Source organism: Homarus americanus, unplaced genomic scaffold (genome assembly GCF_018991925.1).
Source record: "Homarus americanus isolate GMGI-L3 unplaced genomic scaffold, GMGI_Hamer_2.0 scaffold59232, whole genome shotgun sequence".
Classification (NCBI taxonomy): Eukaryota; Metazoa; Arthropoda; class Malacostraca; order Decapoda; family Nephropidae; genus Homarus; species Homarus americanus.
In genome coordinates, this window is record NW_024717214.1 from 582989 (window position 1) to 602306 (window position 19318).

Below are 19318 nucleotides of genomic sequence, written 5' to 3' on the forward strand. Positions count from 1 at the left end.
ACACTGTGGAAGCTTCTGTTGTACTGTACTGAAAAAACTACGTTTCAAGACAAAACTCCAAATAAATTCTAGAAAACTCGACTTTAAATATAATAAAATGCACATGGTACAAAAATCGTCCATTGTACATTAAAGATCAAAGAGAAGAAGAATCAATTATATTTTTCTTAATTGCTCGACAATTATGTTTTATCAGCTTTTTTCCCCAAGTGAAAATTTTAGACATATAAAGTACAATAATTTGCTTCCATATTAGTTTTTTTAATAGGTACCAGATAATTTCTTGAGTTATTTGTATGAACGAAGGATAAGTAAAGATAAATAAGTCAGTGGTGTAGTGGACGCTGCCCATAGAGGAAGTGTATCCCCTCAATATTTATCCCTCAGTGGCTGTGTATAGAACGTGACGTATTGTTGATATTTACTTGACTGATACTAGTTTATGAACACCTACGTAATTCCAAAACAATGAAGAAATTGCAAATGTACAGTTTATTGTTGTAAGTATCAGTGGTTTTGATTTTATGCTTACCATGAATTTTCCCAAGATTGTGTGAGGGAAATTGTCTATGTTGTCTTTTATGGCATGGTAATTCATTATGATTTTCGTAGTTGATATTTTGCCGTGACTCGCTAAAGTCCTACTTATGCTATTTTACCGTGAGTGCGATTTGATTGGCTAAGCACTGTTTTATATAATACGGGGAGGGGGTCAGCTCCCTCCCACAGCTAGGAAGTTAGTCTGTTTCTTTGGTTGGTTAGGTCTGGTTCTAGTAAATGTCTCCTCTTTTGAGTTAATATATAGGGCTGCATAGCGTCGATGCGGCCATATCATCTCACGTCCAGAAATGCCTCAAATTTCACCATATCATCGTAAGTTCTTTCTGTTTTATGTACTCAGAGTATATTAAGAGTTAGCTAAGGTTAGGTAGGTTTGGTTGGTTGGGTCTGTTCTTCATAACCACAAATATTAAGAAGCGTTTATTTTAAAAATATAATTTTTTTTTAATATTTCCACAAACTACAACAGTGTCCACTATAATATAACAATGAAAATCCGGCGTTTTTATAATTGTTTTCAATCAATATCGCCTGTGGGTTAGTCCTATATAATTACCCTCTTTTATAAGGATAAGTTTCCATGCACAACAGATACATGCCGCCAGAGTCACGGTTAAATATAGTTCTCACATTGTTCTCCGATAAGGGGTGATTAGCCAATCAGAGTGCACTCATGGTAAAATAGCGTCAGTAGGAACTTACCGGTCACGGCGGCAAAATATCCACTGCCTATGATTTTAGGAAATGCTGGTTTCTTTGTAAAGGTACCTATAGTTTGGTCACCTTGTGTTAAAATGGAATATTTTGGGAATACCCCTGTAGTGTAGATCACAACAATTTTTTTTCCAAGCACTGCTGTCGCCCCAACTTTTACAAGTCCCATTTGGACGGCCATCTGTTTTATATGATATTTACCATCGCACTAAGATGATAAAGTTTGGTTGAATTGTATAAAAGAGAACATTGTCCTGATGGAAGCAACCAACTGGAATAGAATTCTGGTGCTTGCTCGGCTTGGTACAGTCATACAAACCTAATTGTGCATGCAATAGTGTTCTGAGAAAGTGGCAATCTTGCAGAGATGATCAGAGAAATGTCATAACATGGTTGAGGGTTAATATGTAGAAGTTGCCAACACCTTCTTATGTATTGAGTCGGTAAATATTGACTATTTTAGGATAAAATTACCCACAATATTAGTTGAAGTAGAGGAAAATGTGGGTAAATACTAAAAGACACCGAACAAACCTTTGAAAACATTACCTAACCTTTTCTAACTTGTAAAAATGTTAAGAATTGCTTTCGAGCTTATGGATCCCGCCTCATCTGAACACCGAACACAACACCAACACATACTAAAAACCGAAACGTGAATGAGGTAAACTTTTTATAGTCTTAGGCCTTTTAAGGTTAGGAAACGCTAAGTCTGTTTTTTCAAAAGTTTGTTTTGTGTTTTTAAATTTACCTCATATTTTCCCCCTACTTCAAAGCCCTGTCCACTTTGAAAAAAGAATATTGTTAATAATGTTATTGGTTAAAATACTTGAAAAATATAAATTTCCGACGGAAACAATATAGTATAAATTATTATTTTTTCTCGTACTCCATATACAGTATAAGACTCAATATGTAAGTAGGTGTTGGCAACTTCTAAATATTTAAAGGTTAAGTAATCTGCTACTTGTAGCCTTCACCCACTCAACATAAAGATTGGTAATAATTTAAACAGCCACTTTGGGGAAATTTTCCATTGAAGAAACTGTTTCTTACCACTGGGATATATCACAGATAGTCGGAGGAAATGTTTGAGAACGGCAGTACAGTGTAAGAAGGAGTTGTTTGATTTAATAAATTATTTCCACAGATGTTCTCATCATTATAGTAAGGGTATTGTTGTACAGTATTTTCAACCAATTATGTAGCCAGAGGTTTTTGACATAAAATATGAATAGATCTTGTCAAGAGCTATCTTCTGAATCCTACTTTACTTGTTGCAATCGAATAATAAGCTTGATATGGAGTGCTCTTACTTTGTTTACCTTAAAAATTTTTCTATGTCCATTGTTTATGTTACGTGCTTGTGTTCTCAGGGTCGCTCCTCATCCTTCAAGTGTTAAGGTATTCATTGTAGGTTAGGTTAAGTTGGTTTTTGAGTTGAGCACTGTGTTTTTCCGGTGGTTCTTGATCTGTTTTATTCTACTTTGATATTGATTTTTTTTGGAAATCACTTTTTTGGTTGTTGTAGGGATATCTCAAAAAATGAGTGGTTCTAACAAAAATCAATATCAAAATCGAATAAAGCACACCAAAGCCACCGGAAAAACACAGTGCTCAACTTCAGAGCATTACTGGTTGAAAATCAAATTTACTATATTAAATATTTTAAAAAACAGCATTTAATTGCCTAATAGAAGCTAGTGAAATTATTGTTTTGATGTTCACCTATTTTCTGATGGTCAGAATCGTTCAAATCTCAAAAAAACCACCCGGAAAACATAATTTAATCCTACCTAAACTTAAATTAGTTGCATGACCGAAACAATAATAATACCTAGAATCTGACCAAACCAACCAAAAACTACTATTATACCTAACTTCCTAGCCACGGGCTCTGTCCTCCTGGACCCCACCATATTAGTACATTTGGGTAACTGGTACCAATGAAAGCAACTTTGTTGAAGTGTCATGGTGTAATTTTTTTGTGGACGTGAGAGTTCGCTCCTACCAAGCTGGTCTATTCCTAAAACAGACAATGCAGTGACTTGTCAGAATTTTAGTAGGGGTATTCTGTAAATACAGTAATTAATTTCTTCACATACAAATCACTTAGAGACATAATTTTAGTGTCATATCAGTTTTTTACTGTTTTTTATCCAAAATTTCCCTCATCCTTCATGCCCTGCCCACTACAGGTGATTTATGATTGTAGATAGAGAAAAATTAAAAAGAAATACTGTACATAAATACTTATAATTCAAATAAAAAGTTGTTGCCTCGTTTTAAAATACTTACTTCAATGATAATTACATCTGTAGAAAAATGAACAAAATCAAACAACTCCTTCTGTTGGTAGTGGTGTTTTCAGAAATTACCTGGTGGGGAAATTATATACAGTAACTGTATAAATTTCTTCACTTTGGTTTTTCTTTGTTTTGTTGAAATGTGTCACTTGGAACATCAAGTGTAAATAAAACAATCACTTTGTGTACCAAACATATACTATGTATGTACAAATTAATGATCTTTTAATTGCTAAATGGCAACTGCCTGCCTGCAGCTTGTCTAAAAGTTAGAAGTGTAGAGTAGGTTTAGTATATTAACTGATGATGTTACAGTATATTGCTTGTATTATAGCTACAGTACTGTACTAGGAAAGTATAAATCAGTATATCTACACAGAACAGGTTTGATGTATTGAATACCAATCATAAAATCATCTTAAACTACATACCATACTTATAGCAATAAAAAGTGAGTTTTTGAACCAGTAGTATTCATGAATGCATTTATGAATACTTTCACAAAGTATTGGTACAGTATTTGCATTCAATTACTGAACTTTTGTACTGTATGCACTCCATCCCTTCTGTACAGCACTTGTGAATACTGTACTGTAGTGTTCTAAGCAGAAGGGTTCAGATTATTTAAATCCATATTAATTTGTGGTGATGATAGCTGTGCTGTTATGAAGTCTTTCCAAAGATCTTAATTTATACTTTTATTTTAGGATGTGTTGAAGAAACGTGAGTCATGGTAGGAGGAGGTGGTGGAGACAGAGACGATGGAGGGGCTGGAGGAAGGATTCACCGAGACTATCGAGGTGGGGGTGAGGCGAGGGGGAGTGGGCGCTACCGTCGAGGCTTGACCCATCACCGCCACATCATCCCGGAGACGAGGTATCCCAGAACAGGGGCATCTTGGAGATGATGAAGCCAAAGCTGACCCTGATAAAATGGATATTGTGAAGCATCTCCGCATAAAGGTGAGCCAATATTTTGCTCTCTGATATGTTTGTAGTAAACTATTTTTTCAGTGCCTTACCATTGCATTGTTCATTGTCTTTCTGTCCCCTGAGCTCCCTGTTAATGGAGTTTGTGTGTACCGTATGTAAATAAAAGAGATTTTGCATAATATCTAGTATTCATGTTTTTATGACTGCTATTTGAGTGAGAAATTACTTTATGGGTATCAATATATTTATCTGTACAGTATTCATAAATTTGCTTACAGTTTTCAATTGAATTTTGTGAAACTTGTTAGAAATGATCAACATAGATGGATGTGCCAGGAGGGTTCCATTCCAAGTATTTTTAGTAGAGTTATCGTTCCTTATTGTCTGGTAAGCCAAAGTTGATGGCTCTTAGCCATCTTCAGTTGCTCTTGTTATGTTACAGATGTAAGTCGAGGATTCAGTGAAGACTCCAGAATATCTAAACAGTTAAGGAGGCTCTCTCGAGAAGATGACTCAGAACGTTACCTTGCCCAGGTTCAGCAACTACAGGTCAGTTTTCTTTCTTCCTTTATTTTATGATTTTTACTTGTTTTTCTATATTCATTTTGAGCTTCATAATTCAGGAGAAAATCATACTTAAGAATGTGGTATTTCCTGCAGACAACATAGTACTGTACAGTAATACAGGCGACTAATAAAATGGACCATTACCTAACCTAATTATTAGGACTGGCACCCAGTCTAAGTGGCCTGATCCTAAATGACAACAATTTTAATGGGCCCAATTAGACTGATTTAGTTAGCTTAGGTTGGGAATAACTAGGATTGGGGCCCATCTAAACTAAAACCATAACATAATTTACATTTATTGGTAGTTCTCAATTTTTGTAAGTGTTCCATTCCAGAAAACCTTTTGTATATTGGATCCTGTTTTCCCATAATAAAGCTGAGATACATTTTGACAAAACTTTTGACAAAAGAAACTTCATCAAAAAGTCTCAATGTAATATAAAAAATTTTAAGGACAGTTGGTGTACATACTCATTATATGCCAATATTAAATGAAGTTAGTGAGTTCCATGTAGTACAGAAATAATTTTATATTTTTGAGATTTCTTAGTACTGTACTTGAAACTTAGTGTGATCGATTAACCACTGGTTGTGATGCATTGTGAGACTGAGAGGCAGCCAAGGCATATACAGTACCGTAATTATAATTTCATAGTGAAGTACCGACAGTAAGTCTACCGCACTGTACATATAGTACAGTATATCCATTTTGAGAAATTTTGCTTTCACTGGATTTGAATTTTTATGATATTTTATCTGAAGAAGAAATTTTAAACTTATCCAATTAATATTCAATTATTTCTGACATCAGATCACACTCTGAGATACTAAACACATCATCATTCCCACAGTCAAAACACCTTGTCATTGCTTCACCTGGAGATCCTGTAAGCCATGATAACTAAAACACCACTTGTATTTTATTTTTACCTTAGTTACCCACTCTTAATACAGTACCTTACTGTTTGTTGTTTTTACTGTAGTTTAATTGTCTTTATGAATTGACCAGGTCAGGTAATGGAATCCCTGAAATGCCTGTGTCAGCACCTCATCATCTTCCAGTACTGTGAAAAAATTGCAAGAAAGCAAATTTTTTTATTTAACATCTAATTCTTCTTTCATAAATTAAAACCATGGACAAAAATTTAATTTTTTCTTAACTTCAGATTTATGTAAACTGAATCATTATACATCAGAGACTGCCTGTACCAATGCTCAGAGATTTGTTCAGTTAATGAAAGTAACAAAGATTTTATGTAATAAATTCATCTTTTTACAGTACTGTACTGTACAAGGTCTGTACTGTACTGTGGTTCCTGACCAAGCCTTTTCGGTGAAACTCTCAGAATTCGTACCCCTCTAATTCGAAGTCACTCAGAATTCGTAAAGTTTTGCTGTTACAAAATATATACCAGTACAGTATTACAATTTGTGTAATATTTGGTAAAAATTTGAATTATGAGAAACATTTACGAATATGCAGTATAAGACACGTCGCCATGAGGTGCGACCACTGATCGCCCGCTGCCAAAATGTAAACAAAGTACTATACGAGTCATGTTTGTCGGTCACTGTCAGTTCACATTAGTTAGTCGTGGATTGTACATCTACAGTCTACCATGCAAGCTTTTTTCCACTTGTTTTTGCCCAGTATTTGAGCAATTATATTTGTTAAACTTGGAGTGAGTACCTAAATCTGGTAATGTACAGAGGTAATGCAGTATTTAGAAATGTTTACAATTTGCTTGGGGCAAATAATGGAAAAGTATCTTTCTTTTTTTCTCTCGGGAGAGTGTCTCATATTTCGTAAAAAAAAATCTCATAATACGTAAGCATTAGAGCCCCTATTATTTCGAATTATGGGGATTTTACTGTACCACATATTTAATTGGAATAATAATGTTGGGCAATTTTTTTTTTTATCCAGTTAATTTTTGCCTTGAAGCCAAATATGAGGGAATTATTTGGTACAGACTTCAGATATGATTGTACCCCTCGACTGATGGAGTGCACAAATTAAGCATTACTGTACCATACTTTACTAAAAATAAATATAAAACAGTGGGACCTTCCCTGCAGTACTGTACTGAGAGACATTAGTAACAAGACAATGGGACTTAACCTCTAGCTAAAATAATGTTCATGTAGATAATGAACTTTCTGTTTTTATTTTGCATTTATTTCTTTATATGTATTAATTCTGAGTACAGTATAGTATACCATAGACAGTATGATTTGTTGAATTATGTATACTGTTCTGTTAATTACTTGACAGGAATCAATAATGCTGAATGAGAATGTGAAATATGTCCGCCGAAATGCTGACCACTTATTGGACTCCTTATTTGAGAGTCTTCATGCCGCTCCTTCACCTCCATGCCGCTGGGAAATCACACGATGCATTGGTCGAGTTGGTCATGTGATGGAAGGAGACATAAAGAGGTTAGCAACTTATGTAGTGGCAAAATATTCAGATTCCACTTTGTACCCTAAACTGTATAGTTATAGTACATGTATATGAAAATTATTATTTGATGGTACTGTAATTTTATATAGCTTTTATCAATTTTACTTTGATGTACACTTTGGAGTATTCATTTAACATTTAAGTGTTTAAACTTCCAAGCTGTTGTCATTAACCAGACTTTATTTTTTTTTTATCCTTTTCAATACTTATCCTTCAGCACTGTGCACAGTTTCACCTTCTGCTGCTGCTGCATCTCAATTGAGATTCTTTGATGAAGAACTGAACAATGTAAATTTACTCGACAATTATGCTGAATAGATTGACCTAGTACACTGATATTTTGTTGGTGCTTTGTTCTTACTCTAGAAGACTTGTTTAACCCTAATCACCCATTGCTCCCGTATCTTCTTGAGCCACATCAACTTTGCTACCAGGATCACAAGATACACAGTACAGGCTTTACCCAGTGCCATTGTTTAGGGTGGCCCATTCGATTTTATTAAAAATAACTCAAGCTTCATTCAATTCTTCCTTTGATTTTCTGATCGTTCTTAGTTTCTATTTTGTTCCATGAACCATTTTTACAATATTTAGTACTTGTGCCTTTCATATTGTACTTTTGAATTATTATTATTATTATTATTATTAACTATTATTATTATATATTTTTGAGTATTGAACACTGAGAAGAGTAAGGAGAAATATATGTTAGTTCAAGAGCTATATGAAGGTTATTGGCATTAGGAAGTAAAATCCTTAGATCTTGATTGGACTGATAGATTATTTCGTAAGTGGAGTCTTTGAATAGCACGCACGAAAAAAAGTTTTATTTATATGACTAAAAAAAGCAAAGTGTTATTTACTGTATATACAGTATGTTCAATTTAATTAGTGCACTATATAAGAGTTACCATACTATATAGTACTGGTAAATTATATACTGTGTAGAGTTCTTGTGGAAGGAGCTTCAAAGTTAGTACTGTACCTATGATTAACAAGGGAAGAGTAGCAAGTGTGCATAGAGTATCTCTCCATGTTGTTTAAGCCCTATATTGTTTCTTCATCTTTCTTATCCCATCCCTTGTGGTCCACCCCGCACAAGATAAGTTAGAAGAGTAAAGATTATAAATAGACAAGGCAGATATTCAAAGTGTTGATATTGTCTTCTTATTTTTACTATGTTTTCTTTTCCATTTTCTGCCAGCATAGTAAATAAAGTACATTGTAAAAAATTATAAGAATAATAATCTGATAGTTTATTGGTTATTGGGAAAGAGTTTTTGCTTTTAATGAATAATTAATCATCCTTTTTTTGTTGTTGCATAGAAACATGGCAGAACAAGTCAAGATATTTGGATTTTTAGACAAATGGAATCTGCATTTTCAGGTATGTGGATGTAACTCTAGATCGATTGGAGACTTGGAGAGCAGCTGAGATGAAGGTGTTGGTCTTAAGATGTCTCTTAGAGATGCTGCGCTTGGACTCCGATGGATCGCAGCTGGATCAGGTAGGTAGCACTTTTGTGTAGATGTGTAGCCATGTTTATATCAGGCATGTTACTTGGTTCTTCTTATCTCTTTGTACGGTCTTAAAATTTTCAAACATAAATAGTTAATATATTTTTGTCCAGCTATTTAAAAACTGTATACACTGCATTGTTTCTCTCTGGTTTAAGTTCTGGTGCTATAATGTTTTATTGTAATTCGCTGTTTACCCTGGGTAGAAAATCTTGCATTTATTAATGGTTGGACTCTCAAACAGTATTCATATACAATATACCGTCAGTAATCCGGACGTTCATAGGACTTATATTAACACTTTTGCACACCATAACACATTTCTGAATCAATTATAATCTTGTCCAATTAGCACTGATATGTATTTGCATCACTAAAGAGAAAAAATCACCCAAAATTGAGTAATTCCTTTTAATGCTTAAAATTTTGGCAAGTTACTCCTTGGTAATTCAACGTTACTTAATATGGCAACCCCTCTTAGCACGAGGTTTGAGCACTTCACTAGTCTCCCAGCAGTCACACCAGAATGTGCTGTGCACTTTCCTTTTAAATTTTCTCCTTTTTCCCTCTCACTTCTATGCTCGTCTCCAAGGAGACATGACAATAGACTCTGTACTCTAATCGAGTAATACCAAGTTCGGTGTCTGTATGAATCACTCATGACAGCTCTGAGAAAATATGTGGAGACCAGTCCTACTACTACTACACGACCTCACTCACACCATTCACCATGATAAACCCTACCATTAAAAGAAAACTGGTAGATTTATACTGTGTATAAACAGTATCTACTGCTCCACATATATTGGTAGTTAGGCTATGAAACAAATTAATGACTTGTCCACAATCTGTTATTCCTGATGCTTCATAATTGATTATGACTATACGGGTACTGTATTTTTATACATACCGGTACCCCTTTACATTGTTTTGTAGGTTGGAGAAAAGATTGTAGAAGGCCTACAAGGAGTATTAGAAGGGACAGAGACCCCAGAGGTGATGGTGGCAACTGTTGATGTCTTGAGAGAACTTAACAGAAACCACAGTCATATTCTTAACAACTATTTCCAAGTGAGTATGGATTATAAAGCAGATTTGTGTGTTTGTATGCAGCTGAAGCTTCATTTTTCCAGTGTTTGTATGAAATATTGTAAAGCCAAGTAGAGGAAAATCTTGAAATTGTTAACTGCACTTCAGACAACTTTATAGTTATATAAGAATGTCATTTTGTTCAGGATATCGTGGACATTTTGGTTGGATGGCACATTGACCATCATCAGTCTGCTGAGGTGATGAAGTATGTCTCTATGGCTCTTCAGAGTTTCTCTCAGCTATGGCACATTAATGTTCCCATCTCTACCACGCTCCTCTCGCAGTTTGTTGAGGATATGGAAGATTACTGTGAGGTAAGTTAATGGATTTGACTGTGGAAGTTAGATGGTTAAGTCGGTTGACAGTATTCTTAATAAGAACTCTCTTGAGTTAAGTAATGCTTAATGATCTAGACCTAACTGCTGGGACAGATTGGAAGACTGTAGATCCAATGGGCCCCAGTTTTTATACAGGGGGGGGGTCCCTGACTTATGAACGCCTGCCGATATGAACGAGAATTAACTTTAAATTTACAGTATTTTATTTATCTGATGACTTTTTTACTTTCGTATACTGTATTTTGTCATTCTATTTCTTCTTTTCTCTTAAATTAAGTGATTTTAGATGGATATGGACGTAGGCCATGATATAATGGGATTTTAAACATTGTTCTGTAAGTACGGTATGCACATAGCATGTGTTCCGACTTAAGAACATCCTCAGGAATGGAACTCATTCATAACCCGGGGACCCCCTGTACACACCAACCTAACCTAACCCAACCTGACCTAACTTAATACAACCTAACCTAACCTACAGTAATCCAACCTGACTTAACCCAATCCATCCTAATCCAACTTAACCTAACCTAATCTAAACTGACATAACCTAATCCAACCTAACGTAACCAAATTTAATCTAACCTAACCAAATCTAATCCAATCCAACCTAACCTATTCCTAATCTAATAAGGTTAGGTCAGTATTATTAAGACTTGGGCCCCATGTTATGAGTCACTGTTTGATCATACGTATTTGCTGTAGGAGAATGAAATTGTAAACTCCACGATAAAGTCTCCTTTTTTCCTTGTCGCTTTCCTGTGAAGTTATTATTGACTGTCCTTCATTCCCTGTCTCTCTCTCAGAAATGTCATGCCTTACCCCTTCTTCATGGCTTCCTACTTTCACTTCTTAGCCTCATCTTGTCCCATAATCTTCTGTCTTGCCCTCAACTCCCTTGCTCTACTCTTTTGCCCTCACCCTCTCCCCTTCTTTTCTTTCTTGTTCTCACCCTTTTATTCTTTCTTGGCCTCCTCTTCTCCACTTGCTCTCTGATTTCCCTTCCATTGCATTTAGAGTAAAGGACATCATCTTGTATTTCCACAGCATTTTTATAGGTCTGGGTAAAACCAATTAACATTTTGCAGGATTTAGACAGAGGCGTGTCTGGTCGTTCTTCCCCTGAGGATGAAGCTTCAACAGACCCAGTAGTGTGTGCAAAAAAAGTAGCAGCTTTCATCAGGTAAATGTTGCAGCATATTGTAATGAGCAAAGTTGTTTAAAAATTTATATATTTTTTTTTCACTATCTTGCTAAACCAATATCCACACTGTCTCCCACACCATAACACCTTATACCATTACCCCACACTGTCTCCCACACCATAACCTTATACCACTATCCGCACTGTCTCTCACACCATAACACCTTATACCATTACCCCACACTCTCCCACACCATAACCTTATACCACTATCCACACTGTCTCCCACACTATAAACTTATGCCATTTTCCATGCCACATCCCACATTACCAGCACCAACGTCATAACCTAGTGTGTGTCAATGGTGCCAGGGAACTGTGATGGAAGAAGTAGCTACTGTACCTCAAAACTGTGATTACTGATTCACTTTCTGGGGTCTATTACCTATAGCTATTGGCTTCCTTTTGTTGCTTCTGCACAGATTGTTACTTTATGACTTTAAGTAACTGGTACTGTTGTTGTCAAGGCACACTCATTACTCTCCACTCTTACCTTCCCCTGTGGTGGTGGAGCTTGAGCTGGAGTTGGAGTAAGCAATAGAGTATGAAATTAGCACTTAAAGCTCGCCATACCAGAACAGGTGTACTGTATATGATTTTGATATCAACCTGACTCTTTATTTCCAGTGTATTCACAACTGTTCTTCACTGCCTGGAGCCACAAGTGGACCACACAGTCAACCCGATCCTTTCTCCAAACTTTCTGGTGGATGCCCTTGGCAAAATGAAGTCTGGAGCAGCAAAAATATTACGACATCACTGGGAGGAAGCTCTCCTTGATGCTCTCAACCAAGTAAGATGTCATTGCCCCCCATTCTAAGGCTGCAGGTCCAAAGAGTTAGCAGAAACCTGTATATAATACTCACTCTGAACTTGAGTGGAAATAACAGAGGAGTTTGTATGTTATAGAGTTGGGCTGTGCTATTCATCATTAATTAAATTAACCCCAAGAATGTATAAAGGACTTGTTTTCCTAGGAGTATCTCAGAGGGTTCTTAAATGATATGCACATACAGAGAGAATAAGAAGTAAAAGATTGGTAAAATGGATGTATAATTGAGAGGTGGATGATAGGAGGGAGAGGAGAATATCAATAAGATGGAAGTACCGTATGGGGTGGAGGACATATTAAGAAGTGATGGAAATGGACATTAAGGAAACATTGTACTGTACTACAGTATGTGAATGATAGAAGAGCATGATGTGTAGGCATTTATAAGGGTGTTATATGAGTAAAAGTGAACAGGTGACAACAAATAAAGTTGCAGTGTTTGCTCTTAGTACTGGCTGCCCTACAATATAGTGAGGAAGGGCCTGCAAGACTGAATAAAAAGAAATTCAGAATTAGTCATAAATAATTCATTATGAAAATCTGTTCAGAATTTCTGTGAGGTGTTATTTTTTTTTTCAGGTATGCTTGGTCCTTATTCCATATAGTCAAAACATGCCAGAACTTCAGGTCCATTTTTGTGGAGTGGTTGACCTACAACAGAAACTTATTGTCCATTTTGGCTTTATCACCACCCAGTCATACCTGACACTCCTTACTCAGGTAGGTTGTCAGTGATTAGTTCCAGTTGTTATAAAATATTGGGATTGGTTATATTTTATATACTGTAGTGTAAACATATATATATATATATATATATATATATATATATATATATATATATATATATATATATATATATATATATATATATATATATATATATATATATATATATATATATATATATATATATATTCGTACAAAACATGAAATTGCATTTGGTATTAGTACTATTGTATAAAAGACAATGTTTATCCTTTTTTTTTTGTGTATAGATGTTGAAGCAGATTGGCAGCAGCCTGTTAGTTGAGTTTATACAAAAAATTCTGGGTAAAGACTCTCCCCTACGAATTCTACGGTTATCCCCACACCTCACAATATGGCAGGCAACACTAGGGGTGTATCATGCTGTCCTCGGCCTCAAGAATGTGCCACTCCTTCAGGAAGCATACAAATATATTTTGGCTGATTTACAGGTTGGTTTTGTTCTTTTTTGTATTCAGCTTTATTGATGTGACTCCATAGCTCTGTCATAGAGTTAAAATGAAGTACACAATCAAGTTTGTTTGCTAATACTAGAACAGTCTTTCAGCAGATTAGCATCCAGCCAAGAATATGGAATAATCCACGACAGTATCTGATGCATGCTAAAAATCAGGGGATCATCACTTTCTTTCCAACCAACTTGCTTCGTAGCAGATAAGCTCCTACTCAATTGGTTCTAGCTATCTTGACATCCAGTATTGCACAGAATATTGGATGGATGTATCATATTAATCACTTGTGAATGGGTTCCCTCTGCGCTGAATAAAATTGTATGACATAAGACAAATAAAATAATAAACGTTGTATCCCTGCAGTGAAGGGGTTAAAAATTAGTTGGGTGGTTGTTGGCTGTAAAAGATGGTAAATCACTGGTACAGTATCCTGGTTGAGACAGTACTGTATTATAAAAGCAAGTCATCCACAAATTGATTTGCATTTACCTCCTCTTGGAGACCATTAATAATACAGGTACACTATTGTTAATACATATTAATCATCAATTTTCCACATTAATGGCATGGTGTCCTAGTTGTCATTAGACAAATCTGAAGCTGGCTATACAGAGTTGTTTGATCTCAACTGAGTTATGAATGGGATATTAGGATCAGTTCATAATGTTTATTATCTTAGCTTGTGTTTTTGTTTGTGCTTACTGTAGTATTGTTTTTATTAATACCTATATTCTACATGTGTATAAAATTAGGGTTGATTTATTTTACAGGTATTTTACTTTTATAGATTTTAAATGAATTAGTGGAAGTGGTATTTGATACCTTGAATTATTTTCAGCTTGCTCACAGTGTACTGGTGCCAGCTGGTGAACCATTTACCACTACAAATGTGTTGGAAGGTGTTGTATATAATGAAAATGAAGCAACAATTTTACTTATGTATTACATGACAGTTCTTGCAGAGGTGAGTTATTTTACTGAAGTATTACATAACAAATCTAGCTTAGGAAAATTAATGCTGAACATCCAAGTGACTACTTTATTATAATATTGTTTGTGAAGGTCTAATGTACAGTCCCCCCAAAAAGTACCGTTAGCCATAGGGTCGATGTTATTTGAGGCTTTCCGAGCAATGTTACTCGACCTGTTTGTAAATGGTACGTAGTTCTACATCCATGACCTTTGAGCAAGAGGAGTATATACATTTTTGAACGATACATACGTTAATATAGCTTAATGGATTTCTTGTTATATTGAAGTATGTAATATGCCATACAAGGACGACTCCCACCCGCTAGTCCTACCCCATCTAACTGTTGCTGATATGGTAAGCAGGCATACCAACTTTTGATGATGTACTGGGGATCATATAAAAACATTTCGTCTAGCGTTTAAAAATGTAACAACAAAATATCTAACGATACTTTTGGGGGGAACTGTACATAATGTGAATGTATAACTTATAAACATTAGACTATGGAATCAAATTCTTAAAAGGTTATGACTCATGAGACAGATGAATAATTTATATAATAGATCTGCTATTCTGTAGTAATGAATGCCTCGTATCTTCAGGTGGCTAATACACGAAACTCTATAATTACAATGTGGGCCCTCACTCCTCCCCTGGTGGACCTCCTGGCTGCTCACCTCACACCATCCAGCTCACATCTTGCATTGCATTATCCAGAGGTATGATCATGTTGTACATTTGTGTGTGTGTGTGTGTAAGTTTAAATTAAGGTTTTGTTTAATATTCATGTTTTCTCTTTCAGGTTCAACACGCAATATTATTCCTCTTGTATTCTCACTGTGCCAAGCATTCTCACTACATAAGCTCCAGTACCCTGATTGTTGGGGCTTCATCACCTTTTGTACCACCTACTGTGTCTGCAGCCTTCTCAGGTGGATCTCCAGGAAGCTTCTCTGGTTCCTCCACCAGTGAGAATCTGACCACAATACTTACAACCCTCACCGCTGTTTTCCGCCAGGTAAGTCAAATAATAATAATAACAAATATAGGAACAAATTGAAGTAAGTATACAGTGTCCTTTGAAAGGAGAGTTTGGCTTGTATGTCCAATGCCTTTTGCAAGGTGATTCATGAATTCAAGCCATTAGTCCTGGATTTTATGCCATTAGACATCATAGTCTGATATTATACCCTTTCCACACTAACCTGGCCTGTAAGCCAATTCAAACACAAATGTTATTACCTAAATAATGTTAAATTTCTGGACTACCATTTCAAGGCATTAGCACTTCAGAGAGGGTGTTACAAAATGTTAAATATTTATCATAAAAGGTCAATATAAATACGCGCTTGGATACGCACAGTCCGGGGGAAGTAAACGTTCAGGGAAACCATTCGGCTATTTGTAGCTATAGAAGAGGGTCTTTAGAAGCAGCAGTACACTATCTAAAATAAGAAGCAATTGATTGTGAGCACTACATGAGGGTGCACATAACCCAGTTCAGACACACTGTAAGAGAGTTTCAAACATCAAAACTATAGTAGTCCCAGTTTAGACCTCATGCCATCCATCTGACTCTCCTTCACTCCATTTACAAAATAGAGACAAATGTTGTGCCTCTGTTTTAGGTACTTGTGAAGTCTCAAAATGATCCATGCAGCTGTCAGTTTTATGGGTTTGTGTGAGGCTTTTGTTTTTGTTTACCTTAACTTATTTACCTAATGGCCACCCACTAGAGGTGGCCATCCCAAGGGAAGTAGGCCAGTGGCCTCTGTAGGATCCCTCCATTGTTCTTGATAATTTTGTCGAGGGCTATTCTTAAGCCCAGTACTGCTCTTGATTCCACAGCTTGGGCTGGTAAACCATTCCATAGGTCTACCATCCTCAATGTGAAAAAGTATTCCTTATAATCGTAATGCATGATAACTTGGTGTTGGTGGTGCGTGACATCACAAAAATAATCCTGGGTTCACATTTTCTATCCCTATCAGCATTTTGAATGTTTCCATGAGATCTGCCCTATTGTGCCTTGTCTGAAGGGTTGTTAGTTCTAAGGCCCTCAGTCTACTTGGATAATCAAGAAGACATAGTTCCAGAATCATCTTAGTCGCTCTGTGTTGCACCTTTTTTAGGGATGTTAGATCTTTCTGGAGGTAGGGTTTCCTTGCCTGTATACAGTGATCCAGAATGGGATATACTTGAGATTTGTATAGTTGAAGGATTGTTTTATTATCTTTGTATTCGAAGGTACGCTTTATAATTCCCATATATTGATTTGTTTTCCTCACTGCTACCCCCACTTGTTGCACCTCCTTCTGTGAATGATGTGTCCGCATATGTGCTCAATACATCAGTCTTAGTAACTAGACTTCTGGCATTTGCATACCAACACTTGATTAACCCAGTTTCTATGATTCCTTTTTGAAGACTCATTCTGGAGCATTTGTTCTCACTGGGTTAGGAGTACAGTAGAATCCCAGTTATCCAGCATCCAGGCAACTGGTAGATTCAACTAACCGGCACCAAAATAAAATAATACTCATAAAAATTCTCCTCAAATCAGCTAGAATCGTAAGTTTGAGTATCACACGCAACGGGGATGAGCTGCTATGATAAACAATAGAATCAATACATAGCATATCATAAAATACAATGGCACATAATTTATGTACAAAGAATAGCTCCTTCCACACTCAAACCATCCTCTGGGCAATGCAACATAGTTCAGGCAGTCTACTGCAGTCAACCAGCTGACTCACAGATGTGTGACCACTGACCACGCAGTTATAGCCCAGTAACCCACCGCCTCAACACACATTCACTTCCAAAATATACACACCAATGCTCTTCATTTTTCCTATTTTATAGTTTTATATTAGATTTTCTTTATATCTAAGCCACATTAGAGTACTGCATCACAAGGTCAAGGCAACAGCATCTGCTTGTGAGTACAGTATAGTGTATACAGTAGTATATTTTATTTATTTACCATACTATATGGGACTGTATGTGTACAGTAGTGTTTGCATAAACAAATAATTCTCATGACGTATTGGTCATCTCATTTTCAAGATTTTACCTATACATTTCAAGAGTTCTATCCCTTGAAATAATACTTTTGTTTTTATTGACTTCAGACAAGGTAAATTTCCTTGTTAATGGGATATCTACTAATTTTCAGAGGCAAGTAACTGGGGCTAACATCCTCCAGCTATGCTTGGAGTGGGCTGCTGATTTGATTCGGAGCAGTGAAACATCTGTACCACAGCTTCTCAAGATCAAAGTTTTCACTATGATGATTGACACAATAGTGCAAACTGGCTACCACCATCTTAACTCTGTGACTGCTGCTGTTGCTACATGCTTGTCTACAGTTTTCTCAATATTACAGCCATCTCAGGTAAGAGTATCAGATATTATTGTGTAAAGGAGTAAAAAGGACTTCACTGACATGGATTATGGACTGATCAACATGGCATTTGAAGAAAATCTGTTTGAAGGAAAGTATTGCAAGATTAATAATATGTATATGGAGAGACGAAAGTACTATACAGTATATTAAAGTAGTTTTTGTGTTTTTTAGAAGACCAAAACTATAAGTTTGTACAGATGAATAAATTTGTGAATTATTATTGAAGAGTTTTGGTCCATATTCTGAGGTTTATATATAAAATTCTTCTTTATTATAATGAACCAAAACATAGGTCATAAAACATGAAAAGAACTTAGTAGTGGAGGTAAAACTGCATAGTACTGTACATTATTCTTTATTAAGTGTTCCATAGTATCAAGGGTTTGTGGTAAATAGTTATGTGAAAGGTCCTGAGACAATTTGGGGAAGTTGATGATCATGGGAGCCATGGCTCATGTACAGTTAAAGTCAAACGTAATTATCAACTCCACCACCTAACCTCTGGGTCCTTTCTGCACGGTAAGTCACGTGGGATGGAGAGGGGGAATGGTCAACTTGGGGGATGGTTGTGGGAAGGTGGTATGCAATGTAAGATGCTCATCAGGGAGGAGAGGGGATTGATGAAAGCAGAGAAATTTATGAAGGAAGGAAAGGAAAGATGGATGTAAAAATAAAAATTCACAACATTATCTTAGGTTTACATGCTTGAAAGAGTAATATTTGAGGACCCTTATTTTATGATTTTTATAATGTTCCATCCATCTCCTTATTTATCATTTTTTTCAGGCTGTTATAAGGGTGAGTATAAGGGTAGAAATCACATTTATTTTTAATATTTACCAACACTGGTCATACATAATCTCTATAGCCCTTCCAGTGTATTCCTCGCCTGTCACTCGTCGTCTCCCGGGCCTAAAATTATATCATTTATATGAATTAAGAGTTCAAATATGTTTTGTTTACATTACATACCCAAAATTAGTCATTTTAATATAACAAATATCAGCAAACCCTCAAAAAATCCTCGCAATGATTTTCACAACTGTAATAAACATATAACAGGGTGGACAAGTCTCATGCTATCCAACAGTTCATTCTTAATATTTTTTTCACCAATTACTGTAATAGTGATTTTTTTTATTTTTTCAAGAACAGCAGTGGCAAGAGGTGGAAGTGCTTAAG

The 19318-nt window shown here is 35.8% G+C and overlaps 1 protein-coding gene across 1 annotated transcript in view; it reads left to right on the forward strand.

Moving 5' to 3' along the window:
- Positions 1-370: 370 nt before the first annotated feature.
- Positions 371-19318, forward strand: part of LOC121858838 (serine/threonine-protein kinase SMG1-like) — an 80060-nt gene continuing 61112 nt past the window's right edge. Inside the window, exons 1-15 of the mRNA XM_042355487.1 lie at positions 371-500; positions 4289-4543; positions 4956-5062; positions 7359-7525; positions 8938-9058; positions 10005-10139; positions 10304-10474; positions 11587-11681; positions 12330-12495; positions 13114-13254; positions 13530-13730; positions 14590-14715; positions 15327-15443; positions 15527-15742; positions 17906-18124. Of these exons, the coding sequence (XP_042211421.1) occupies positions 7368-7525; positions 8938-9058; positions 10005-10139; positions 10304-10474; positions 11587-11681; positions 12330-12495; positions 13114-13254; positions 13530-13730; positions 14590-14715; positions 15327-15443; positions 15527-15742; positions 17906-18124 (1866 nt within the window). The 5' untranslated portion in view covers positions 371-500; positions 4289-4543; positions 4956-5062; positions 7359-7367. The remainder of the gene's footprint in view (positions 501-4288; positions 4544-4955; positions 5063-7358; positions 7526-8937; positions 9059-10004; positions 10140-10303; positions 10475-11586; positions 11682-12329; positions 12496-13113; positions 13255-13529; positions 13731-14589; positions 14716-15326; positions 15444-15526; positions 15743-17905; positions 18125-19318) is intronic.